General features: G+C 37.4%; 1 protein-coding gene across 2 annotated transcripts in view; it reads right to left on the bottom strand.

Moving 5' to 3' along the window:
- The window catches only part of lhfpl6 (LHFPL tetraspan subfamily member 6), a 244,844-nt gene extending 223,365 nt beyond the window's left edge, over positions 1-21,479 (bottom strand). The window contains exons 1-2 of one of the 2 annotated variants that reach the window (XM_073913858.1): positions 21,286-21,479; positions 18,891-19,402 (exon numbers count right to left, since the gene is read on the bottom strand). In XM_073913858.1, coding sequence (XP_073769959.1) covers positions 18,891-19,275 — 385 coding nt within the window. In that variant the 5' untranslated portion in view covers positions 19,276-19,402; positions 21,286-21,479. 2 annotated transcript variants of the gene reach the window in all.
- Between the last annotated feature and the right edge of the window lie 2,327 nt (positions 21,480-23,806).

The following is a 23,806-nucleotide window of genomic DNA, read 5'->3' as shown; positions in this document are numbered from 1 at the left end:
TTATAAATACAGTATGTGACACTTTAAACACCATTTGAAGGTGTCCATGTTGCTGTGAGGACTTATGCGACCGCCTTTAAGCTTCTCTCCTGACTTTGAAAAATATTATGTGCTGAATCATAGAAAAGCTGAATTAACATGGTGTGTAGGGTCGAATCGAGATCGTTTTCATCTTTCGATTTATCGTGCAACCCTACTCACAGATACTGAAAATTCTGGCATTGGTATCGGCAAATAATTGAAACAATAAACCAATCCACTGTCATATTTTTAAATAAGACATATGCCCATTACATTTGCTTAACCATACAAACCTGGGGTTAGTTCTTGTTCGCTGCTCAGAATGCACTGTGATGCAGTCAACTGCACTAATCAATGGTAGAAAAAATATCATTCAACAGTCTGAAACTGGCAGTTCTAGAACACCGATAGACATCTTAAGTATTCCCAGAACATGTTTCTTGTAAAACAGGTGTTTATATCTGCATGTAGCCTAAAAAAAAGAATTAGACAAATAATTTGTATAGTTTGACCTGCAGTAACCTGTAAAATAGTCACTAAATATCCCTCAAAACACTGAAAACGTATACATTTTATTAATAAATTAGAAGTAATTTAAATACTTTTATAAACTTGACTTACTGAAGCATGTATTACCAAACTACTACCGAAAAAGTTGACCCCCCCATCATCAATGTATAATTCGCACACTGAGTGTAATGCACTATTCTATTAAAAAATAATAATCTGAATTTTAAGTTTCATAGAAGTTATTTTTCTATATTATTCATATTCACTTTTTTATAATCTTTCTTATTTTGCACTGATTTGTACTGTATAAACTTATACATTATAGCTTACTAATTATAGTAATTAATAAGTAATATTACTGTTGAAAATCTGATAATAAAAACTGTCAGATACAGCTTACTGTAAATTAATTCTGTCAATTTATACAGGGCTACCCTTTCAACAGATACACATTTAGGTATCGGTTCAATACTCGATATCGGCCGATACCCTGAGCTCAGGTATCGGAATCAGTATTGGGAAGGGAAAAATGCAATCTGAACAACCCTACTCGATATTCAATACTCAGTATGTCAATACTGAACTGACGATATGATATTATCTTGATAGTGTATGTGATAAGGAGTTTATTAGTATTATTGTTGTTCTTTCTCAGACATATGGTAAAGACAATACTAATATCATAATATGTATGTCAACTGTTGGTTAAAAAGATGCACTTGGCATGGTGGACTGATGAATAGACTTTAAGTCTAGGCCAGTGGTCCTGAACACATACATCATAAGTATGGACTATGAGCGTCTTTTTATATAATTGCATATTCATGGACACATCCTCAATCTCAGTGGTAAACAAACCCAAATGTGTCAGCTTACTATTGATGCCACATCTGCAAATATGCCAATATGCAATGCACTGTAGAGCACAAAGAAAGAGTTTACATTTTGTTGTGAATTCCACCATATAAATACATAGACTGTTTGATAAAACAAGCTCAATATTGCGAATCATATCATTTACCACCAACCTGATTTCACCAACATGTTCCTGGATTAACATCGATGTTGAGGCTGGAACAACATTGCAATCAGCCAATTAGAATTATGTTTACCATTTATGTTTAGTTTAGGTTTTTACTTCTACGAAAATTGTTATCCAACTATTATTCCCCACTGATTTTGGGAATAATTTACAGTTATTGTTGGGTTAAAGGTAGGGAATTGGTATGGATTACATTTTCAAACAAAAATGATGTTCCAGGATAAACATAGATCTTAATCCAGGATCACATTTTACTTGGCAAAATCATGATATGTATCGTTTACATCTGTGATACACATCGTAACATTTTTTTATTTTATTGATATATTAATGTTGGATTTGTAAAATATTGTGAATATTTTAATATATCATAATATAATTTATTACTGTGCTAGCAATGCAGAATTTTTCAGCAAGGCATTGCAGAAATATTCTAATATTTTGAAATAATATATTTTTAATATGCATATAATATGGTTTAAATAAAACAATTTAGTATTATCCTTGTTGAAAACTCCTGCCTAATATTTTTAGTTGAAACTATTCTAATTTTATATGATAAATAGGGACTTTCGCAACTCTGCTTACTGTATTTGCCATGTATTGTGTGGACACATTGGATAATTTAAACAAAAGCACAAATAAACACAATGAACCAGTTTCTGTCAATTAAATGTAATGGATGCTAACAATGCCTTATATGATATTCGACATAAACACCTCAAATTACAGAAAAGGTCATTTATTGTTCCGTGACCTTTTAATGCAAACTTGCTGACTAAAAGTATTAAATTCTTAATCTCTCTCACTCTCCTTCTCTGTATATGTGTGTGTGTGTGTGTACTGATACTGAAAGCTCACTATGGCTGACTAACTCCAACAACTAGATAATTGACTGTATACATTATTCCAATTTTCAATTTTTACATATATTACCATGCTAACTCTTGATTGTAATGTGAATCCAGCATGAATACAGAGTTTCTTCTAGTTAAGACAGATTAGCCGACTAATCAAAAGCCAAAACTTTGACTAATGAGTTTTAAAACTACTGTATATAGTCATGCACTTTAATATTAAAGGGCATCTATGATGAAAATCAACCTTTGAAAGCTGTTTAGACAGAATTGTGTGTAGGTATAGTGTGTCCACAGTCATACTAGAGTGATATAAACATGATAAGTCTCTTTTAAAAACATTTCTGCTGTAAAAGAGGATCCAAATATCTCCCGTTTTGAGGACCACCGCAACATGTCATAGGAGTGTGGTGTCACTCATCATTGCAGAAAGGCTTGAATTAACTGCACAAAAAATATGTCAAATAATCATTGGGAAAGTTCTTACAGTAATAAGAGAGATCTGCTTAATTTTTGTCTGTCACTGTGCTGTTTATGTACTTGAAGGTTACACACAAGCATTTAGCAATAGAGCAATATTGAGGGCGTCGCGGATTCATGTGAAGAGCAGGGGTGGGGTGTGGGGGGGGGGGGGGGGGGGGTCCTTGCTAATGTCTCTGGTGCCCCCTAAATGTATAAGCCCTTAGAATACTCCTAACTGAACACAGGAACATAAAGGAACCTGGACACAGGAACATAAAAACCAGCTAGTGTTTCGGAAGTGTTACTACGGAGCAATACAAGTTGGAGCAATACATTGCATGGCTAAGCACATAGCAAGTGGCGTGGGTTACGCCGATCACTTAATGCAGATGTATAACTCAGCCTTTGAGGCCAATCTGCAGCCACATGATCCCTGGTCAAGTAAGATGATGGATCCATTTATGAACCGTACTTTGGAATAAATTGACAATGCGATTGTAAACTGCGCCAGAGATGCCTTGAGATGGCATATTTTCTATTACATTAAAATTATTATTTATATTAAAACATTTGTTTACCCAGAGATGGGTTGCGGCTGGAAGGGCGTCCGCTGCGTAAAACTTGCTGGATAACTTGCGGTTCATTCTGCTGTGGCGACTCCGGATTAATAAGGGGACTAAGCTGACAAGAAAATGAATGAATGAATACAATATTTGTTTACATAAAAGATGCAAGAAATGCAGTGTTTAAAATATAATTTACAAGATCTTGTTAATATACAAGAGTTATGTTATTTAGAAGAGATACTGCTTAGTTTTTACTTTTAACATGAAAAGCACTCAAAGTGATTTCTTTTGTTTTTTGCTCTTTTTTTATAAGAAAAAGTGACTGTTCGTTTCAGGCAATTTGCATGTTTTAATTTTAGTTGTTTAACATTGATGTTCAATAAATAATCACAGATACCAACCCAAGCTCATTCTGGAAACGTAGCCCCGCGGACGTTTCTGGAGACCGCGATTTACCTGGCCGGAGGTACGTAAGGCCGAGTTTAGTTTTTTCGAGCGAACGCTGTGGGGCGGTGTGGCGCCGCTCCGCCCCTCCTCTTCGCGCTCGCCGGCCGACGGCTCGCCTCCGAGTGGAGGGCTTTCCCGATGCAACCAGTTTGTCCGCTTAGCTCACAGCGTTGAGGCCCCAGAGGAGAAGGAGGAGCCGGCCGCGGTGGACGACGACCGGGATCGAGTCCGGGGAACAGCGGTTCCGGAAATCAGGTAAGACGAAAAACGGAATCCGAAAAATAAGGGCGAGAACGCAGCAGGATCCGAAAACGCGGTCGAAATCGAAGACGAGGGCTTTTTTTTTTTTTTTTTTTCTGGAAGGCTTTTGCGAACCGTGGCTCGGGTTTAGGGAAGGAGGAGGAGGAGGAGGAAGAGGAGTTGTATCCAGCGGCTTTTCGCACGAGAAGGGCGCGGGCGCGAACGGCGCGCGCTCCCGAGAGGCGCCAGAGACGCGAAAAAACGTGCACAGCGGCCTCTCGTGGATCCGCGAAAACAAAAACCGCTCGAATACGTACCTCCCGGGACGTAAATCGCGGTCCGCAGAAACGTCCGCGGGGCTACGTTTCCACAATGAGCCCGGGTTGAAAGATACACATGTTTCCTTCAATTATTTTAAAATCAAGTATATGCACCCTTCATTAAAAAATCTCTGACTTGTAACATACTATATTTCATTCATTCATTCATTCATTTTCTTGTCGGCTTAGTCCCTTTATTAATTTGGCGGGGTCGCCACAGCGGAATGAACCGCCAACTCATCCAGCAAGTTTTTACGCAGCGGATGCCCTTCCAGCCACATCCCATCTCTGAGAAACATCCACATTAACACACACACTCATACACTACGGTACCGCATGTCTTTGGACTGTGAGGAAAACCGGGGCACCCGGAGGAAACCCACGCGAATGCAGGGAGAACATGCAAACTACACACAGAAACACCAACTGAGCCGAGGTTCAAACCAGCGACCCAGCGACCTTCTTGCTGTGAGGCGACAGCACTACCTGTCACTGCCTCGCCCCACACTATATTTACTCTACAAAACTTATTAGGGAAGTATGAAAGCAAAAAACACATATTTATAAAAACAAAATAATCGAGATTTTGATTTTAGGCCAAATCGCCCAGCCCTACTAACAGCTCAAATTTCCATTATACAGAAAGGTATAATAAATAATGTAATTCAATTCATCTTTATTTCTATGGCGTTTTTACAATGTATATTGTGTCAAAGCAGCTTCACATAGAAGATTATACTGAAATGAAACATTGTCAGTTCAGTTTTCAGAGTTTAAGTTCAGTTCAGTTCAGTTTAGTTCAGTGTGGATTAATAATCACTGCTGAGAGTCCAAACACTGAAGAGCAATCCATTGATACACAGCTCTACATAATCTGATAGATATTTTGAGCTGAAACTTTACTGACACATTCTGGAAACACAAAAGACTGATATTAAATCTTGAGAAAATTGTAAAATAGGTGCTCTTTAAAGCTGTATGGAATAAGCTCATGGAAAAATTCTATATACAATAGATTTAACACCCCTTCTATTTTTATTTTCTTATTTTTTGCCATGATTGATTATGCTATGATGTACTAAAAGTGCAGTATCTAGCCCACAGTATAGTTCTCATATTTCACTGTTTTAATCCTCTCCGCAGAATAGCTCTGCAGATTCACATCTACAACCACGGAAGAAAGAGCAAAAAAAAAGTGAAAGCAACTCTAGTGGGCATACTATGGTTCAATGAATGCATTCTTTTTCATCTTCTGCTGCGGAAATGCATACGGTGCAGCAAATAAAAAATAAAGTGAAAAAGGAAACCAATAAGTAAAGAGCATCACAGAACAGATCTCTGATACAGTGCATAAGGGGGGTGAAATCCAAACATCTGATTTCTGCATTCACCAACTGTAACAAACTCATCAGGCGATGTCATTACGGCAAAGTGAGAAACATCTCCCAGGAGCTGAGGACGCTCTGAAAGGATATGTCATCAGTATTTCACTAATGTGATAAGAAGACATTAAAGAGTAATTGAGAAAACACAAAGTCCCACTGAGTCATATCGGCAGATCTCTCAAGCAAATAAGACTCATTTCAAGGTCTTGGATTCTCATTGGCTGAGATCCTGACAGTAGCCAGACGTATACCATAAAATCGGACGGTAAACTCAGAGTAGGAAACACATGACTGAGCCGACTGTCTTTCAGGGGAGCATGCGTGACGTATTCAAACATGTAACGGGTGCTGTGATGCATGACGCATGTGTGAAAGGAAATCCAAGAGGATTCAGGAACTTGTACGTTCATTCAAAGTGTCTGAGCTAGAGCTGTGACATACTAGTGCGATCATATACAGCTCAGAAGTCAGATTAGCCCCTCTGAATTATTAGCCCCCCTGTTAATTTTTCCCCCAATTTCTGTTTGGGGGAAAAATCAATTTCTAAATGTCTTCATGGAACATGATCTTTACTTCATATTCTAATCATTTTTGGTATTAAAAGAAATATCAATAATTTTGACCTTGACACTGATAACGTTTCCATTGACATCAGTAATCAAATTGTTTGCCTTAATCTGAATAATACAATAATATGATTAAGGTTTTTACATGAGTTTCTTTTTGAATGTTTCTTTCATGATCCCATTTTACATGCACATAGATCAATTAACATCATTGCTTCACCACACTATCCACATTTCTTCCAGAGTTTTATGTAATTTCGGGTGTATTTTTAATTCTTAAACTTTAACTGCAATTCGGCAGTTTCACTTTTATTCAGGAACATTTAATGCATGCACCCCCCCCCCCCCCAAACCCCCCTCCACCAAGTGTCAAACAGTGTCAAACAGTTTTGTATGTAATATCCTGTTGCAAAATCCTACTCACAAAATATACTCCACTTCAATAATGTGTCTGTAATCGGCACACTCCATGTGGATTGGATTTCTGTTCAATTCGATTATGACTTTAGTCGGATTTAATCGACTATTGGTGAACTATTGGATTATTGGTTTCCATGTAAACATACTCAATGTATTTTTTGACTAATGTCAAAAATATACCAATGCACCTTAAGACTGAATTCACAGAAAAGTTACTCAACTGTGATATTTATAGAGATGACTTATATCAATTAATGAAGAGCAAAAATGAATTACATACAAAATAAAAGTTTGTTTTGCCATAATATAAGTGTGTGTACTTTGTATATTTATTATTTATAAATGAATACAGACAGGCACGCATATACTGTATTTGAAATAATGTTTATTTTTATTTAGATATAAAATATATATGTGTATGATACAAATTAAATATAAATGTAAATATCTATGTAACACAATTATTTTGTATAGTTTTGTTTCGTTGTATGCGTGTATCCCACATATAGATAACAAATATATAAAACACATATATTATGTTAAAACAAACTTTTATTTTGAATGTGTTTAATCACAATTAATCTTTGCCAAGCACTAACCATAATATGAGATTTTTGTCATATTAACCACTGACCTATTATACCTAAACAAATAATATTTCCACCTGAAAAGGGCAAACTGAAGACATCCAACATCAATATGGCATCTGGCATCCATCCCAGAATTACTACATCAGTAAGCGAGTCTCTATCCATCTCACGTGATAAGCACAAAGCAAAGCCACATCTTTCTAGGACAAACAGAGCAAACAGGAAATATTTAGTTGCCCTTGAATAAAACAGCACAAAGCAAGCAGGTGTACGTATCAAAGTGTGCGTGGAAAAAAACAAAGAGAGCACACAAAAGAGAATGGGATATAATGGAGATGTGAAAGAGAGAAGTGTTGCCTACGGTCTCTCATAGAGACGTCATGTATAATCAACCTCCATTATTCCCCTTCTTTCTGAAATAGAGCAAAGTCACTGCTCTGAGGCAGGACAGAGATGAGAGAGTGATGTAAGTCACAGGGGCCTGCGAGGGCCCTCCTCCCCTCATATAATGCTCATTACAGCGCCAATCGCTTCATAAGCTGTTCTGTTACTGCCTCGCAAGTATAAAGACCTGTTAAGAGGACAGTAAAAAGAAGAGTATTTATTTAGTTTCCTGCACGTGTATGTGAGTGAGCAAGACTGCATGCAGGGCTGTGCAATATGATGATGTACAGTATATCATATCGACAAAATAAAAAATTAGTTTTATATTATGCTCTATTATTTATGTCATAGAGTTTCAAAAAACATTGTTTATGATAATATAGTTTCTTAATTTATATCTGGGCAGAATATTATACGCCATTATTGGGATGCAGACAGATATACTGTAACATTCATTCATTCATTTTTTTGTAATGTAATGTAATGTAATTGTAATGTAATGTAATTTGTATCTATATAGCGCATTTATTTTGTATGGCCATACACCCAAAGCGCTTCACAATCATGAGGGGGGTCTCTCCTCACCACCACCAGTGTGCAGCATCCACTTGGATGATGCGACGGCTGCCACAGGACAACGGCGCCAGTGCGCTCACCACACACCAGCTATTGGTGGAGTGGAGAGACAGTGATGGAGCCAATTCGGTGGAAGGGGATGATTAGGAGGCCATGATCGTAAGGGCCGACAGAGGGACTTTGGCCAGAACACCGGGGTTACACCCCTGCTCTTTCACGAGAAGTGCCATGGGATTTTTAATGACCACAGAGAGTCAGGACCTCGGTTTAACATCTCATCCGAAAGACGGCGCCCACTGACAGTGTAGTGTCCCCTTCACTTTTACTGGGGCATTAGGACTCACACAGACCACAGGTTGAGCGCCCCCTGCTGGCCTCACTAACACCACTTCCAACAGCAAGTCGGCTTAGTCCCTTTATTAATCCGGGGTCGCCACAGCGGAATGAACCGCCAACTTATCCAGCAAGTTTTTACACAGCGGATGCCCTTCCAGCCGCAACCCGTCTCTGGGAAACATCCAGAAACTCATTTATACACACAGTCATACAATACGGACAATTTAGCCTACTCAATTCACCTGTATTGCATGTCTTTGGACTGTGGGGGAAACCGGAGCACCCGGAGGAAACCCACGCAAGCGCAGGGAGAACATGCAAACTCCACACAGAAACACCAACTGAGCCGAGCCGAGGTTCAAACCAAAGATCTTCTTGCTGTGAGGCGACAGCACAAGCTACTGCACCACTGCGTCGCCCTTATAATGTAACATGATTGTAAGAAAGTTGCTTGAAAGTACAAGGTTTATATTTTGCATTTTCTTTAGCAATATATTTTATTTTTATATGGACGTGTAATCATTCATTCTTTAAAGGGTCACCAAAGCACATTTTTTGAGATGTTGACAGTCATATGTGTCCCACGCTGCTATAAACTGTCACGGTTGCAGGTTTGTGCACTTTTCCGGAGTGGATGTTTGATCACGTGGGTTTGTTATGCTTTGGTTGTCCATGTGTATTTGTTATGCTCACATGCTATGACGACACTCAGCTGGTCTGATTAGCTCGCCAGCTGAGGCTCATTATTGTGCCTATATCTGGGCGACGTTTCTATGTTTCTTTGTCAGTTCGTTACACTTGCTCATGTGTGGGTTTTCTGTGCTCAGGCCCCTGTGGAGAATTACCTGGACCCTGTTATCCTGTCTGTTCCTGCACTGGGTTCTTCGTCCTCCTAGCTTGTTGAGTTTATAAATGTGCTGCAACAAAGGTTTTGTTTTCATTTCGCTGCTATGAGAGCGCAGCTGGACTCAAGTTTGGATTACTGTGCATGTGACACGCGGCAGAAATATGTTTGTAAGGAACATTTTTTACCCGAGAGCTTTTCACATCTAGAAATGGTGAAATCCGGATTTGCTGCTTGTCTTCTTTTAAAAAAAGACACGACTCTAGTTGGTGTTGATTGTCCTGTCTCTACAGGTTTGGTAAGTGTGTGTGATCGGTGTTCTTTGTTTGTTTATTCAGGTGGTAAAGTTAGTTCGTATCATCAGCTTACTCTTACAGTTTTTAAAGACATACCTTAGTCAAAATTATTTAGTTACTAAGTTTACAGTACGTTAATATCACTGTAATATTATAGTACAATATTATAGACTGAAAGATCCGCTGTAAATGCTGCTCTTCAAATGTAAACATGTAAACACCTTAATCAAACTATTACCGTAGTGTAGGATTTTTGCCATCTCCCATTCGCTGTGCGGTATCAAACATTTCACTAAAACAACACTCTTCCAGCAGTTCCTTGCTGAAAGTAAAAGTGCAAAAATGCAGTTAAAGTCGACAAATTAATAGTTTGGCAAGTAATTTGATTACTGATGTCCATGTAAACACAGTCACTGTCTTTCTCCTCTGCGTCTGTGTTTGTTTGTTGTGAAAATCAGCGCATGCCCAAACGGAAACCCAAATGGACTAACCCGCTTTCCTGACTTTTTGTGAAAACACCCCGCTGAGACATGGGGGTTTCGTGGCCCTTTAAAACTGTTGGTAAACACTTGGTGTTCATAAGACTGTCATTAAACCTTTATAATCATGACATTACACATGTGGTGAATGTGAATGGATGCTTGTAACAACTGTTATTGTTAATACTTACATTTACACTGCAGATCTTGATGGTCAATTCCGATTTTCTGGCTGTATCCGATTATTTTGATGACCAGCTTACATCATCTTTTAAAAGTGACTAGTATCCGATTGTCTGCATTTACACAGCAACGGCAAAAGCACAATGAAACGGTAAAAAGAGCGGGCGCTGGCCAACAGCTGACAATAAAAGATTGCTCTTTTCTTCATTCCTGCATTTAATGTGTTTGCAGGGTGTGCTTTTTTATTATTATTTTTGACAGGTTGTTTTAGTATAGTTGATGACAGAAAAGTTCTCATTTTGCCATCTTGTTTTAAACTAGGTCTTTTTAAAATCTTAATCGTAATGTCCATGGCGTGATTTATGCACATAATGTATGCAACAGTTTTATATTAGTTTACATTGGTTATGTGGCGGATGTTGATCTCTCTCTCTCTCTTTTAGCTTTTTTAGTCCTCATGTATAGAATTTAAGGTTTGGGACTGTGCTGAAGTCTGTTCTGAAATGAAAGTGTCAGGCTTGACCTCATTTGCTACAGTTTTTAATGATGCGCGACTCACGCTGACAGGTTAAAATCCGATCTTACACTGCAAACACGAGGGCACAGATCCGAATCACATCGGATACATCTACACATATGAACAAGGCTTGAATCTGATTTGAGTAAATCGAAACTGATGTGATTTTTTTCCTGCTTACACTTACATAGGCCATAACCGGTCTGTGCCACATGGGTGAAAAAAAATCTGAATTCAGTCACTTGCACCATACAGTGTAAATTCAGTAATTTGCTCAGTTATTACATTTTAAATGTAAATTTGACATTGTTTATCATGACAACGTGACATTACCAAAACAAGAAAATTTGTTATAAATCTGTCATAAACATAAATGTTGTTAAGTCATTATAAATGTCATAAGTTTTCTGATAGCAAAATTAAACAATTTTGACCTCAACGACAGTGGTAAGTTGAATTTATCAATAAAATGTCATTAAATATTAATTATACTGTTAAAAATTATTTGGCAGAGTAATGACACATTTAATGACACGTTTTAATGGCAAATACACTGAAAACGTGATCAGAAAAATATTTATGACACATTTATAATCCCTCATGACAACCATGTTTATGTTTAAGACTTATGACAAGTTATGTTGTCTTCGTAATGTCGAGTTGTCATGATAAAGACATACAAACAAACAACGTCATATTTGCAGTTGTCATAAGCAAGCATACAATTTCATTCACATTCACGACGTGTCAGTCATGATTCTAAAGGTTTCACGACAGTCTAGACACCCCTTCAAGTAAGAGTTACCAAAGTGTTTTACATTTATTAATATTTATTATATAGTAATATTATTTTACTGAAATGGTACTATGTTGTGATTTATATCGTTATCAGGACATGAGATGACTTATTTTCTTATATTACATTTTTGTCATATCGCTCAGCCTTGCTGAATGTGCATCTTTATTGACTGGTTTTCCCTGAGGATGCCAGGTAAATTTGTACTGCAAATGTTTGAACAAGATTTTCCCCCCACTCATATATCCTCTGTATAAATTACCATACAACTGAAGTTTTTTGGGCTAACTCTGGTGTCCTGTGAGAAATCAAGTGCTGCCCAGAGAGTACAATTATGGTACATTATTTTTCACATCGCTTCTCCTCATTTACTTTGACCTTTGGTGAATGCCGTAACTAAAGATTAAATTTCTAGTTTCACAGGCTGGTGTGCCACTTTATGATGAATTTAGACCGTTTGGATGACTTCAGCTTGCCATCTATTTAAAATAACAGTAGGTGGTTCAAGTGCTGATAAAGCGAGCACTTGATGATGTCTCTGGGGGCCCCGTATATGTTTATATATATATTTTATATTACATATATTTCTTATTATATTTTCCCAACAAAGAGTTGGACTTAAACTGCACAGAGTTTGACACCCTTGTTTTAGTATTTTATTTTATTATGAGTTTAGTTTATTGTAATGCATATAAATGGCTCTAAAGAGCTGTTATTCCAACTCTAAAAACTGAAAAAAAGGGTTATTGTTCAAAAATTAATCAGTGGTTAACAATGTTGCTATGCTAACTGTTACGATCACCAGCAATCTAGCAGTTGCGGATCGCTGGAGTGTGTAAATGAACTACAACTCCCAGCATGCAACTTGCACACTCGGATTTCTAATTCTCACTGATCACACACAAGGCCAGAAGATCATTATGGACTGATTTCAAGGACTAAAAACTCAGCACACATCATTGCTGAGTCTTGATAAACTGGTTAGTAAGTACTGCACAGTTTTTGCTTGTGAATTTTTTATTTTCAGTAATTTAACAGAATATCTCTGGAAGCCCTGCTACCAGTCTTTTGACCGTTTTTTTTACAGATTTTTTTTATTTTTTATGGTGTGGCTCAAAAACCATAACATGGTTCGAACTGCACAATATATCGTCTCAGCATCGATATCGCAATGTAAGCAGCCGCAATAGTCACATCGCATAGATATGCAATGTTGAGTTTATATTTAAGCAAGAGTCACAATTCAGAACAAACACTAGATTTGTGGATTTATTCCAGAGTTTATCCATAACAGAGTGACATTGTATCATTTGCATGTTTTTAAGGCCTGAGAGTGATTTGAGTATTCAGGCACAAGACATGTTACCAATTGGACGTTTATTAAAGAATAATTGTATTGAATTATTTATACATCAAAATCTTCGCAATGTAATTTTTAACATTTACAAAACCTAATCCAGTAACTAAGCTACCTTAATATCTATTAATAAGGAACAAATTAGGAGTTTATTAAAGCAAAAGTCATAGTTAATGGTTGGCCAATCGCGGGAAGTGAGCCTTAAAGAGCCCATATTATACATGAAATAGGGTCATATCCTGGTTGTAAGGGTCTCCAACAACAGTCTAATATGCATGCAAGGTCAAAAAACACTTTCATGGTCTTATAATCTGCATTTATTTTTAGCTAATTATCCCAGCGACTCCTGTATGAATCGTCCAGTGATTCATTTGTTCCCAAACCCCTCCTTAGCGCGGAGCTAATCTGCGCTGATTGGACCGATGACAGTCTGTCGCGATTGGTCGACTGCCTTCAGTCAGAGAGGGAAATGGCCAATAGCTAATCAGCAATTTAAAAAGTAATCACAGTTCATACACGCTCGATAGTGTAGGCGTGGATTTTAGCTGCCACACTATGGCGAGTGGATAGTGCCACGGATAACCGAACGAAGGAGACAGTCGTGTACTCGCCATACCACACACACACAAAAACACACACACACCTCCGGATGACAACGCTCCCGCTTCCGCCCGCACCCGCCAGGTTTTAGCCTGAGAACCCACTCCGTTTTCTGCCCGCCGCGCCTGATCCCGCTAGAGCGGAGAACACAACCAAAAATCACCCAGTATACAGTCCAGACAGCCAAGCTGTCTGTATACACACAGCACAAAGCACACAAAGCTCGTTCTTTCGTTCGCTCTCTCTCTCTCTCTCTCTCTCTCTCTCTCGCTCTCTCTCATACGCGCGCGTGCGCACTAACACACACACAAGCACCACGCAGACTCTCTCTTTCTAATTCGCATAGCAATATCCGTGATATTGCTAGACAGCTCGCTCCCGTCCCAAATTAAACCCGTTACCGACCGCTCCTGCGATTTATTCGGAAATTTATTCCCGCGGCTGTCCCCGCGCCAGATTTCTGCGGCGCGGGAATAAATTTCCGAATAAATCGCGGGAGCGGAACTCTAGCACGGAGCTCCATAAACAAACAGCACGCGTCGCGTTTTTAACGTGACTTTGCACGCGATAAGATAATATATCCAGTTAACCTGATACAGTACACGCGGTTACAAGTAACAAATCACAACTAAATACATTTGCAAGCTAGAGTAAACGAGGCAACAACTTTAACCGCACGTACTTACACTTGAGAAATGGAAGAAACCCATCCTGACGTCCATCAGTTACTCTTTACTGATCCTTCCTTTAACAAACTCAGATGAAGTATTCTTTGTAGCATGTAGCTTCCAGAAGTTTCCAACTGCTTGGTTATAATGCTGATGTTTCATCTTTGGGTAGAGACTCAATATAATGTCCATCTGCAGTGTGACTTCAATCGACCGGCATGTTTGTGTGCGTGTGTTTGTGGGTGTGCGTGTGTTTGTGGGTGTGCGTGTGTGTCTGGGTTTCTGCGTCAGAGGGCGGGGCCTCAGGTTTGAAATCTCCCGGGTTTGCGCGTGCACGTGAATAACTTGGTTTCGTTCGTACGTCATGGCGAAACACCTAATGAGTCGGTATCAAGGCGACTCGTTTGAAGCACTATGAGTCGACTCTTTTATAGATGAATCAACCGTTTTAAACACTGTATTCTTACAGATTTAAGCCTTAGCTGGATACTTCACTTCACTTAGAGCTGTGTTACACACTACATGGAGGGGAATTTTCAAAAACCCATAATATGGGCTCTTTAAGATAAAGTGTGACTATAACTTCTTTCCAAGTAGTGCTATTCAATTATTTGATAAAATTGAATAGATGCATTATATAAAAAATAAAATATTGCAGTGTCAGACTTTTCTAATACTGTGCAGCCCTAATTCAAACAATGAGATTTGAGATCTGTTACACCACTACCTCTGAATAATGTTTCTGTACATAAAATGCATTGTTTTTTGGACTCCACTGACTATCTGTGAATGGACAAATTCAAAATATCTTCTTCATAGACGTTCTGGGATGACATGAGGGAAAGGGAATCACTTTTCACAATATCCCCTTATCGATTATAAAATTAGTGATGTCCTATGTTAACATTCATTCATTCATTCATTTTCCTTCAGCTTAGTCCCTTTATTAATCAGGGTTCACCACAGTGGAATGAACCACCAACTTATCCAGCACATGTTTCACACAGCGGATGCCCTTCCAGCTACAATCCAGTACTGGGAAACATCCATACACACTCTATCACACACAAACACTATGGACAAATTAGTTTATTCAATTCACCTACAGCACATGTGTTTGGACTGTGGGGGAAACCGGAACACTCAGAGGAAACCCACACCAACAAGGAGAACATGCAAACTCCACACAGAAATGCCAACTGACCCAGCCGAGACTCGAACCAGCAACCTTCTAGCTGTGAGGCGACAGTGCTAACCACTGAGCCACCATGTCCCCCTCCTATGTTAACAATTGTAACTCAATTGTCACTTGAAAAAAAAAGGAATGCCATCTAACCAGCACTAAAGACATGAAAGGCAACTGTTGTTTGCTTTTCACTATTTGTTTGGTAACCAAACAAACTCAAACCGATTTTCACCAGGATGCAAGTTTGATGTCTTTGCCCAAATCAGCAAGAGGTCACAGGCTCTTCTCTTCACAGGATGACACGAATCGTAACAACACATTATCAAAACAAGCAAACCCAATTTCACTAAGAGGATACAGTTGTCGTCATGTGTTCCCGATCAGGAGACACTATAAGAACTCACGTCTGAGGAGGATGCATGTGTTCACAAAGCTGTGGCGTTTCATCTGAGGATCCATTTTAAAACATTCATCCATCTTTCTGACAACTCCTTGAAGTTTCCAACCAATAAATGCACCACATTACAGCAGCCAACCAATGGCAACAGAAACTTAAAGGGATAATTCCAACCAAGAATACAAACAATTCACTCACCCTTTTTTTATTGCAAACCTGTTTGAGATTTTTTCTTCTGCTGAATACAATTGAAGTTATTTTGAAGAAAGTTTAAAACCAGTCACCATTCACTTCCACATTATTGTTTTTTCCTACTATAAGTCAATGGTTACAGGTTTTTTCTTCGAAATATCTTCTTTCGTGTTCAACAGAAGAAAGAAAATCATAAAGGTTTGGAACCACTTCAGGAATACGTAAATACTGAGTGAATTTTCTTTTGGGGTGTGAACTAACCCTTTAAAAGAAAGTGGGTTGGCCCATTTAAGGTTATTTTACCAAATATAATATTGCACTGTTTTATTTTCTTATTAGTTATTTTATATTTTATTACATTATGTTAAGTTATTATTAAATAACATCAAACTCAAAAATAAGTTTACAGATGGATTTTTTTTCTTTTGGATTAAAGGTAATAATGTGATTAATGTTCAGTTTCTTCCACAAACCAATCATTTCGTTTTATAAGACCTCAGTGTATCCTCATGAGCGACAGGTATTTTGTTTTGCTTGTATAATTTTATTTTAACACTCAAAATGTCAGTAAGCATTACCTCACATTTCAAATCACCAAAGATCACAGTTTCAGCTAAGAATCTTCGTTAATGCTCTTTTAAAGAGAAACATATCCCCTACATATTTAATGGCCTGAGAGGGAGTACATTAACTGCAAAATTATTTCGTTTTGCGATAAAATATATCAATAGACCTATCAGAGATGCCTATCCATTCTAACGAATATATAAGTTAGAACAAAGAAGACTATATAGTGTTATTTTATATTTTACATTTAATTGTTCGATTTCTGTACCTGAATGCCGCTTGACTCTCGAGACAACCATGAAGCACTGTTTATTTGACTTTGACTTTGACACTGTTTATTCTTTGGTCTATTGTAATTATTTTTGCTTGCATGTTGTTTATTTTTATACATGTTTCACACCCTTACAAAATCTGAAATAATCTAAATTAAACGATTAATTTCTAAATAAAGCTTTTAAAGCTATCTGGTGAAATTTTTATTCATATCATAATATATATCGCTATATAACTACGGCAAAGTCAGATTTTTCCAATGTCGTGCAGCTCTACCTAAAATCATCACAATTTCAACTAAAAGCTTCTTTAATACTCTACCGAAAAGAAAAACATCACCTACATCCTGATTTGGAGGAAATTTACTTCAAAAGGGAGAAAATAAACAGCAGAATTATTTCATTTTGTGGTCAAATATACCAATAGACCAATCACAGATGCCCATTCTTTTCTAAATAATCCATAAAACTTTTGTTTTCACCTATCAATCCATTCATCCCAATACATTTCTCAAACCATCACAATGTCAGCTGAAAACCTTCTGTAATGCTCTACTTGAAGAGAAAAATATCAGCTACATCTTGGATGACCATAGAGCTAGTGAATTACCAGCAGAATTACTTTATTTTTGGGTTAAATATACAATAGACCAATCACAGATGCCCATTCCTTTCTAACTAATCAATCAAACATTTGCTTTTACCTATCAATCAATTCATACCACAGTTTCTCCAGGTACTTATAGTTAGGTCCCGTGCTTCACCTGTTTGTTTTGTTTGTTTGATTTTTGTGATTTGCAGAGCCTGGTTAGTAGTTTGTGGGTGGGTCATTTCACCTGAGAGCCATTATCTGCCCAACATTTCACGAGCAAGGGAGCCCAATTAGCTGGACCTTCCTGCCTGTTGTTTTTATTATTTTGTTTTAGTTTGAGTCAAGAGCTCAGTTCATTCATATGCTATTCACCACTGACTTCCACTAATACTGACTTTGCTTTGGATATCATTTGTCAATTATGTTATTTGTTAATAAATCATTTCTCTTTACAATTTACCCGGTCAGCCTTGTCTCTTATGTTACAATTTTGAGCTGGTTGTAACATATGGGGGCTCGTCCGGGATCTAAAGCTGGCACCTCTCACACCCGAAGCAAGAATCATACCCCTAAATCATATTGTCCTACTGAAGAACTGAACTTCCAAAAACCTGAGTTTAAACCAGAACTCAAGATCATTCCTGATTCTGTGTGTCATTACCGTTTTAGGTAGGGGCATTGGAAAAAGGGTCTGTCCACAAACAGGGCCGGAGCAAGCTGAAGTGCTACTCTAGGCAAAGGACGGTCATGTCGCCCTCAACCATAAACGGGGGTGGAAGGGGGGGCGCTCTCTCTATTCTGCCGCACTAGACGTGGATACAACTTAGGGCGTGGGTGGTGCGGGTAGTGTCGAAGAATCCGCTTTCTCTATTTTGCCAACCTAGACACGGATATAACTGAGGGCGCGGGTGGCGAGGGTAGTTTCGGGGATGCCGCTCTCTATTCTGCAGCCCTAGACACGGATATAACTGAGGGCGCGGGTGTCGAGGGTAGTTTCGGGGATGCCGCTCTCTATTCTGCAGCCCTAGACATGGATATAACTGAGGGCGCTGGTGGCGAGGGTAGTTTCGGGGACGCCGCCCTCTCTATTCTGCCACCCTAGGCAGCCGCCTAGGTAGCCTCTATGGACGCGCCGGTCCTGTCCACAAAAAATAAATAAAACAACCAAGCCCAGCACAGGACCTAACACTGATCCATTGAATATCATTGTAATTGAACTCACCTCCAACAAACTGTATCCCTCCTGCCACTCGTCCTATGGTGCGAGAGATTAGATCCGTAACACAGCATCCCATTATTGCTGTGAGAGCAACCAGGAGCAGCAGTCCACATCCAATCCCTGTCACCACCGTGCAGATTCTCCACTCCAGACTTGGGATGCCCTGAAAGGAGGCGTAGCGCCCACATTGCTCCAACATAACAGTCCCACCACGGGCCTCATCCCTTATGGGGTATGAACAGCGGCGAAAAGTCCCAAATGACACTGGCTTACCCATCTGTGACCCAAGCAGCCAATATGGCATGAAGAAGCCAACACAAGATGTAGCAGCACAAAGAAACGACAACAGGGCCCAAATCACACCTGCACATGTAAGGCTGGATGCCATCCTGCTCGGTTCAAACTCTAAGGCTTTCGTTTAGATGCAAAAGACACCGATTTCTGGTTGAGTGCACAGACAGAGCTCTTAAGCCCACCGGCCCAGATCCTCCCGACGTCTTCCTGCTTGGTTACACCTGAGGAAATAACAAGAAGTGTAGAAGCCTCAGTAAAACACTGGGACATCTGTTTCCAGCCATAAATCTGAGGTGACAAGCTCTAAAATGTTACTGAAATGTGTTCACTTTCTCATGCAAATTTCTATCTGGAGAAACTACAGATCACACTGGATGAAAAAAATGTGTATGGTTCTTACTTGTTAAATTACCCATGGTTTAACTAGAAATGAAACTGTAGTTAAAAGCACAGTAACATCTAATTAAACATGGTTTTGCGTCACATTCTCATATAGTTTAACCTGTAATAACTGTGGTTATACAAATGGTAATCACTCTGCCAAAAAACTTTGTTACTATCATTTTACTATAATAAAAACATGATTCATTTTAGTATGAGTCATAAACTGATCTGTGATTCTGATGTCAAAAACATTTTAGAAAGATAAATTTTCCATAGAAAAACACCACCAAACAAATTTAAAACACTTGCACTAGAGTACAAAACGTTATTAAACCAATATCAACATACCAGCCTAATCTCACGAGAAAACGTAAGTATTTTACGTTTTGCCAGTTTAGTGGAGTTCAGTCGTACGAAACGAAGACTGGAAATACACAATTCTGAAATTTACGCTAGCCAGTAATTTACACATATTAAATTGTAACATTTATATTAATGTAAACATTTTATTCTAATATTTCAGGATGTTGGCATACTGTAGCTTGATGCGACTTGCTATCTAACTAATTGTAAAACAGCATTTTGCTCATTTTTTCTTTGTACTCATTTGATTTAAAAATTAGTTTTAAAATGTGTTTAAAATGTCAAAACTTAAGATCATTCAGAAAGACTTGTTTTTTCAATGGTTAAAAAGCAGAGGTAAAAGCAGATTAATTATTTAGTTTTATTTGTATGATTTTATTTTGACACTCAACGTGTCAGTAGCATTAACTTGCATTACAAATCACCAAAGATCACAGTTTCAGCTAAAAATCTTCTTTAATGCTTTATTGAAGAGACAAATATTACCTACATCTTGGATGGCCAGAGAAAGAGTAAATTAACAGCAAAATATACCAATAGACCAATCACAGATGCCCATTCCATTCCAACTAATCTATCAAACATACTGTCATTAAAAGTACATTATCCACAATTCAACCATTCTTTTGCTTCACTACCCATAGTTTAACCTGTAATGACTGTGGTTATAAAAATGGTAATCAATCTGCCAAAAAACAGTCACTATCATTTTACTGTGTTAAAAGCATAGTTTATTTTAGTAAGGGTTAATAAGTGATTTATCATTCTTAAGTCAAAAATCCTTTTAGAAAGATATGTTTACTATAAAAACACTACCGAACAGATGTAAAACACATGCATTGGAGTACACATGTTATTTAACCAACATCAACATACATTCAAGAAAATATTAATGGAAATACACAATTCTGGAATTTAAAATATTACCTGTCAGTAATTTTCACATGTAAACATGTAAACATTTTATTTTAATAATTCAGGATGTTCAAATACTGTAGGATAATCTGACTTGCTATCTAACTAATTGTAAAACAGCATTTAGCTAATTGTATAAATTAAAATTATACACGCGTTTGTTTTAAAATCTGTTTAAAATGTCACATCTTGACCATTTAGAAAGACTTCGTTTAAAAAACTGAGGTAAAAGCAGATTAAATATAAACTTTCCCACATGAAATGAAATGCATTTTAACCTTAAATCTTCGTAAAAAGAAAAGTTAGCGTACACATTAAACGCCATCTATCCACAGCCATATGCAATGTAAACAAATGAAAACACGTATGGCGAACTGTCAAACGGAACGCAGAGTCCAAAAGTGAGTCAGAAACTGATTTAAGCCTGCGATAGAGATCTTACATGTCTGTGTCGTTCGCTGTATCCGACTCCACTTGCTTCCAAATCTCAAAAGCGCAGAAAAGACGACACAATGCAGCGTGGATTGTCCGTTCTCTCCTAGCAGCTCTCTAAAGTCTTCAACTCTGCCGTCCAGAGTCCACTCACTGGCCGAGCACATGCACGCCTCTGCCCGTGACTATACCGAGTGTGTTACTACTGAGCGGGGAGCGCAAAAAGGGGCATCAATCTCCAGATCCTCCGCCCAGGGGCTGGACTGACGACCGGCTGCTTTTCCCAAGACGACTCGAGACTCCGCCTGGCCGCCGCTCGCTCTTTCAAAGTGCCCCGTCAAAGTCAAAGTCATTTATTGTCATTTTTTTGTTCTCCGTGGATATGCAGAAATGAAACAAAAACCCGCCTCTCATGCAGCCGTGGTAAATAATTGCAAATACATTTTTTGAGAGGATAAGTAAAGTACACTGTTAGACTTTGCTGCAATTTAAGTGATCTGCTGCAAAAATGCTCAGTAATAAAATACCACACTGTACATTCTTTACAGTTCACTACTGTAATAGCACTGCATTGGAAGTACTTTTAAAGCAACTTATATGGCATTTGGGGTATACTTTTCTCAAAGTAATCAAGTAGCCTACAGCTACTAGCTGAAAAAAAAAAAAACGAGACACTAATTAACGAAAAACAAAAATTAACATGCATCACAAAATGTATTTCAAATAGAATAATGAATGAAAATTATCTTTGTAAACCAATTAACATGCATCACAAAATGTATTTCAAATAGAATAATGAATGAAAATGATTTTTGTAAACCATTTAAAATGGAAACGATAACAATGAATAATAATAAAGATCTTGTGAAGTCAGTAAAGTTATCACAAAAATACAATAAAATGTCTAACAGTTTAGATAAATTCTGAAATACAGCATATAGCCTAAATCATTCATTAATTTTATTTTCGGCTTAGTCTTTTTATTAATCTGGTGTCGCCACAGCCGAATGAACCGCCAACTTCAATTCAGCATATGTTTTACGCAGAAAATGCCCTTCCGGCTGCAACCAATTACTGGGAAAGGTTTTACAGAGGAACCGTAAAAAATGCAGGGTTCCACAAATTTCACAAAATTGGGTTGCCCCGACACAAAATGATTTACTTAACAAGATTAAGTGAATTAAACATAAAATAACTAAGTTGTCCTAGAAAAATCTCAAAAATTGTGTTGTTCAGTTCATTTCAAATAGTAGTTTGAACAAGCATCAAAAAGTGTGCTCAAATATATTGGATTTACTATGGTATACTGTATGGCCATATATCCAGTATATTAATTTTTAAACATAAAATAACAATATATAGTTTACATAAATAATTGGCATTAAAGGGACTAGATTTCAAATATATTTGTTACTAGTAATAACAAATTCACCCCAAAATGAAAGTTTCCTCTCATATTATTCACACTCGAGTGGTTGTAAACGTTTTATGAATTTCCTTCTACTGTTGGACACTAAAAAAAATATATTCTGAGGAATCAGGTAGGCTATGTTATTAGAATTTACAGTTTTTAATCTTTGTTATATAAATATTTAATAATCAATCAGTGCAAATGTTTAGCAGTTCGACTGTCACCAAAATGATCTGTAAATAAATAGGTTTCTACATACTTTTTGCATCATTATGAAGATTGTTCCACTAAATCATTAGAATTAAATGATTAAAATACACTTTAAAAATTGATGTTTGCAAAATTGTTGCAAACAATTTAAATGTGTTGAATTTAAACAAACAAATTAAATTTAGGAACGTTCAACTTAATTTGTTTGTTTAAATTTAGCCCAAAAAATTGTTTACAACCACTTAACTATAAAAAACAATTAATAAATACAAGGAATCATTTTTGAATTTTTTTTTCAGTGTACTTCAAAACACTGGAGCATTAACATCACTATAAATTGATGAAATACAATACAAATTTATAGTGACATATGTATACACATATATATGGCAACCACAGCTGCTGTGTTTTTTTTTTCTGCAACAGCAGTGTTATATGTTAGGAACCAAAATACTATGAATGTTGGATAAAGTGACTTAAATATTGAATAAAATTACTTAAAATTTGGATAAAGTCACCTAAATGTCAGATGAAGTCAACTAAATGTTAGGTAAAATCACTCAAATTTTAGCTAAACTCCCTTAAATGTTAGATAAAATGACTTAAATGTTGGATAAAGTCAATTAAATGTTGGATAAAGTCAATTAAATGATGGTTAAAGTCACCTAAATGTTTGTTAAAATTTGTTAAATGTTGAACAAAGTAACTTAAATGATAGATATTCAGTCACCTACTGTAAATGTTAAACAAAGTCACTTGAAAGTTGGTTAAAACTACTTAAATGTTGGATAAAGTTACCTAAAAGTTGGATAAAGCCATGTAAATGATGGATAAATTCACCTAAATGTTGGATAAACTCACCTAAATAATGGATAAAGTCACTTAAAAGTTGAATAAAAACACATAAATG

This window comes from Danio rerio, chromosome 10 (genome assembly GCF_049306965.1).
Source record: "Danio rerio strain Tuebingen ecotype United States chromosome 10, GRCz12tu, whole genome shotgun sequence".
NCBI classification, from domain to species: Eukaryota; Metazoa; Chordata; class Actinopteri; order Cypriniformes; family Danionidae; genus Danio; species Danio rerio.
The sequence above is the reverse complement of the archived record's forward strand: the minus strand, read 5'-3'. Positions and strand labels throughout refer to the sequence as shown.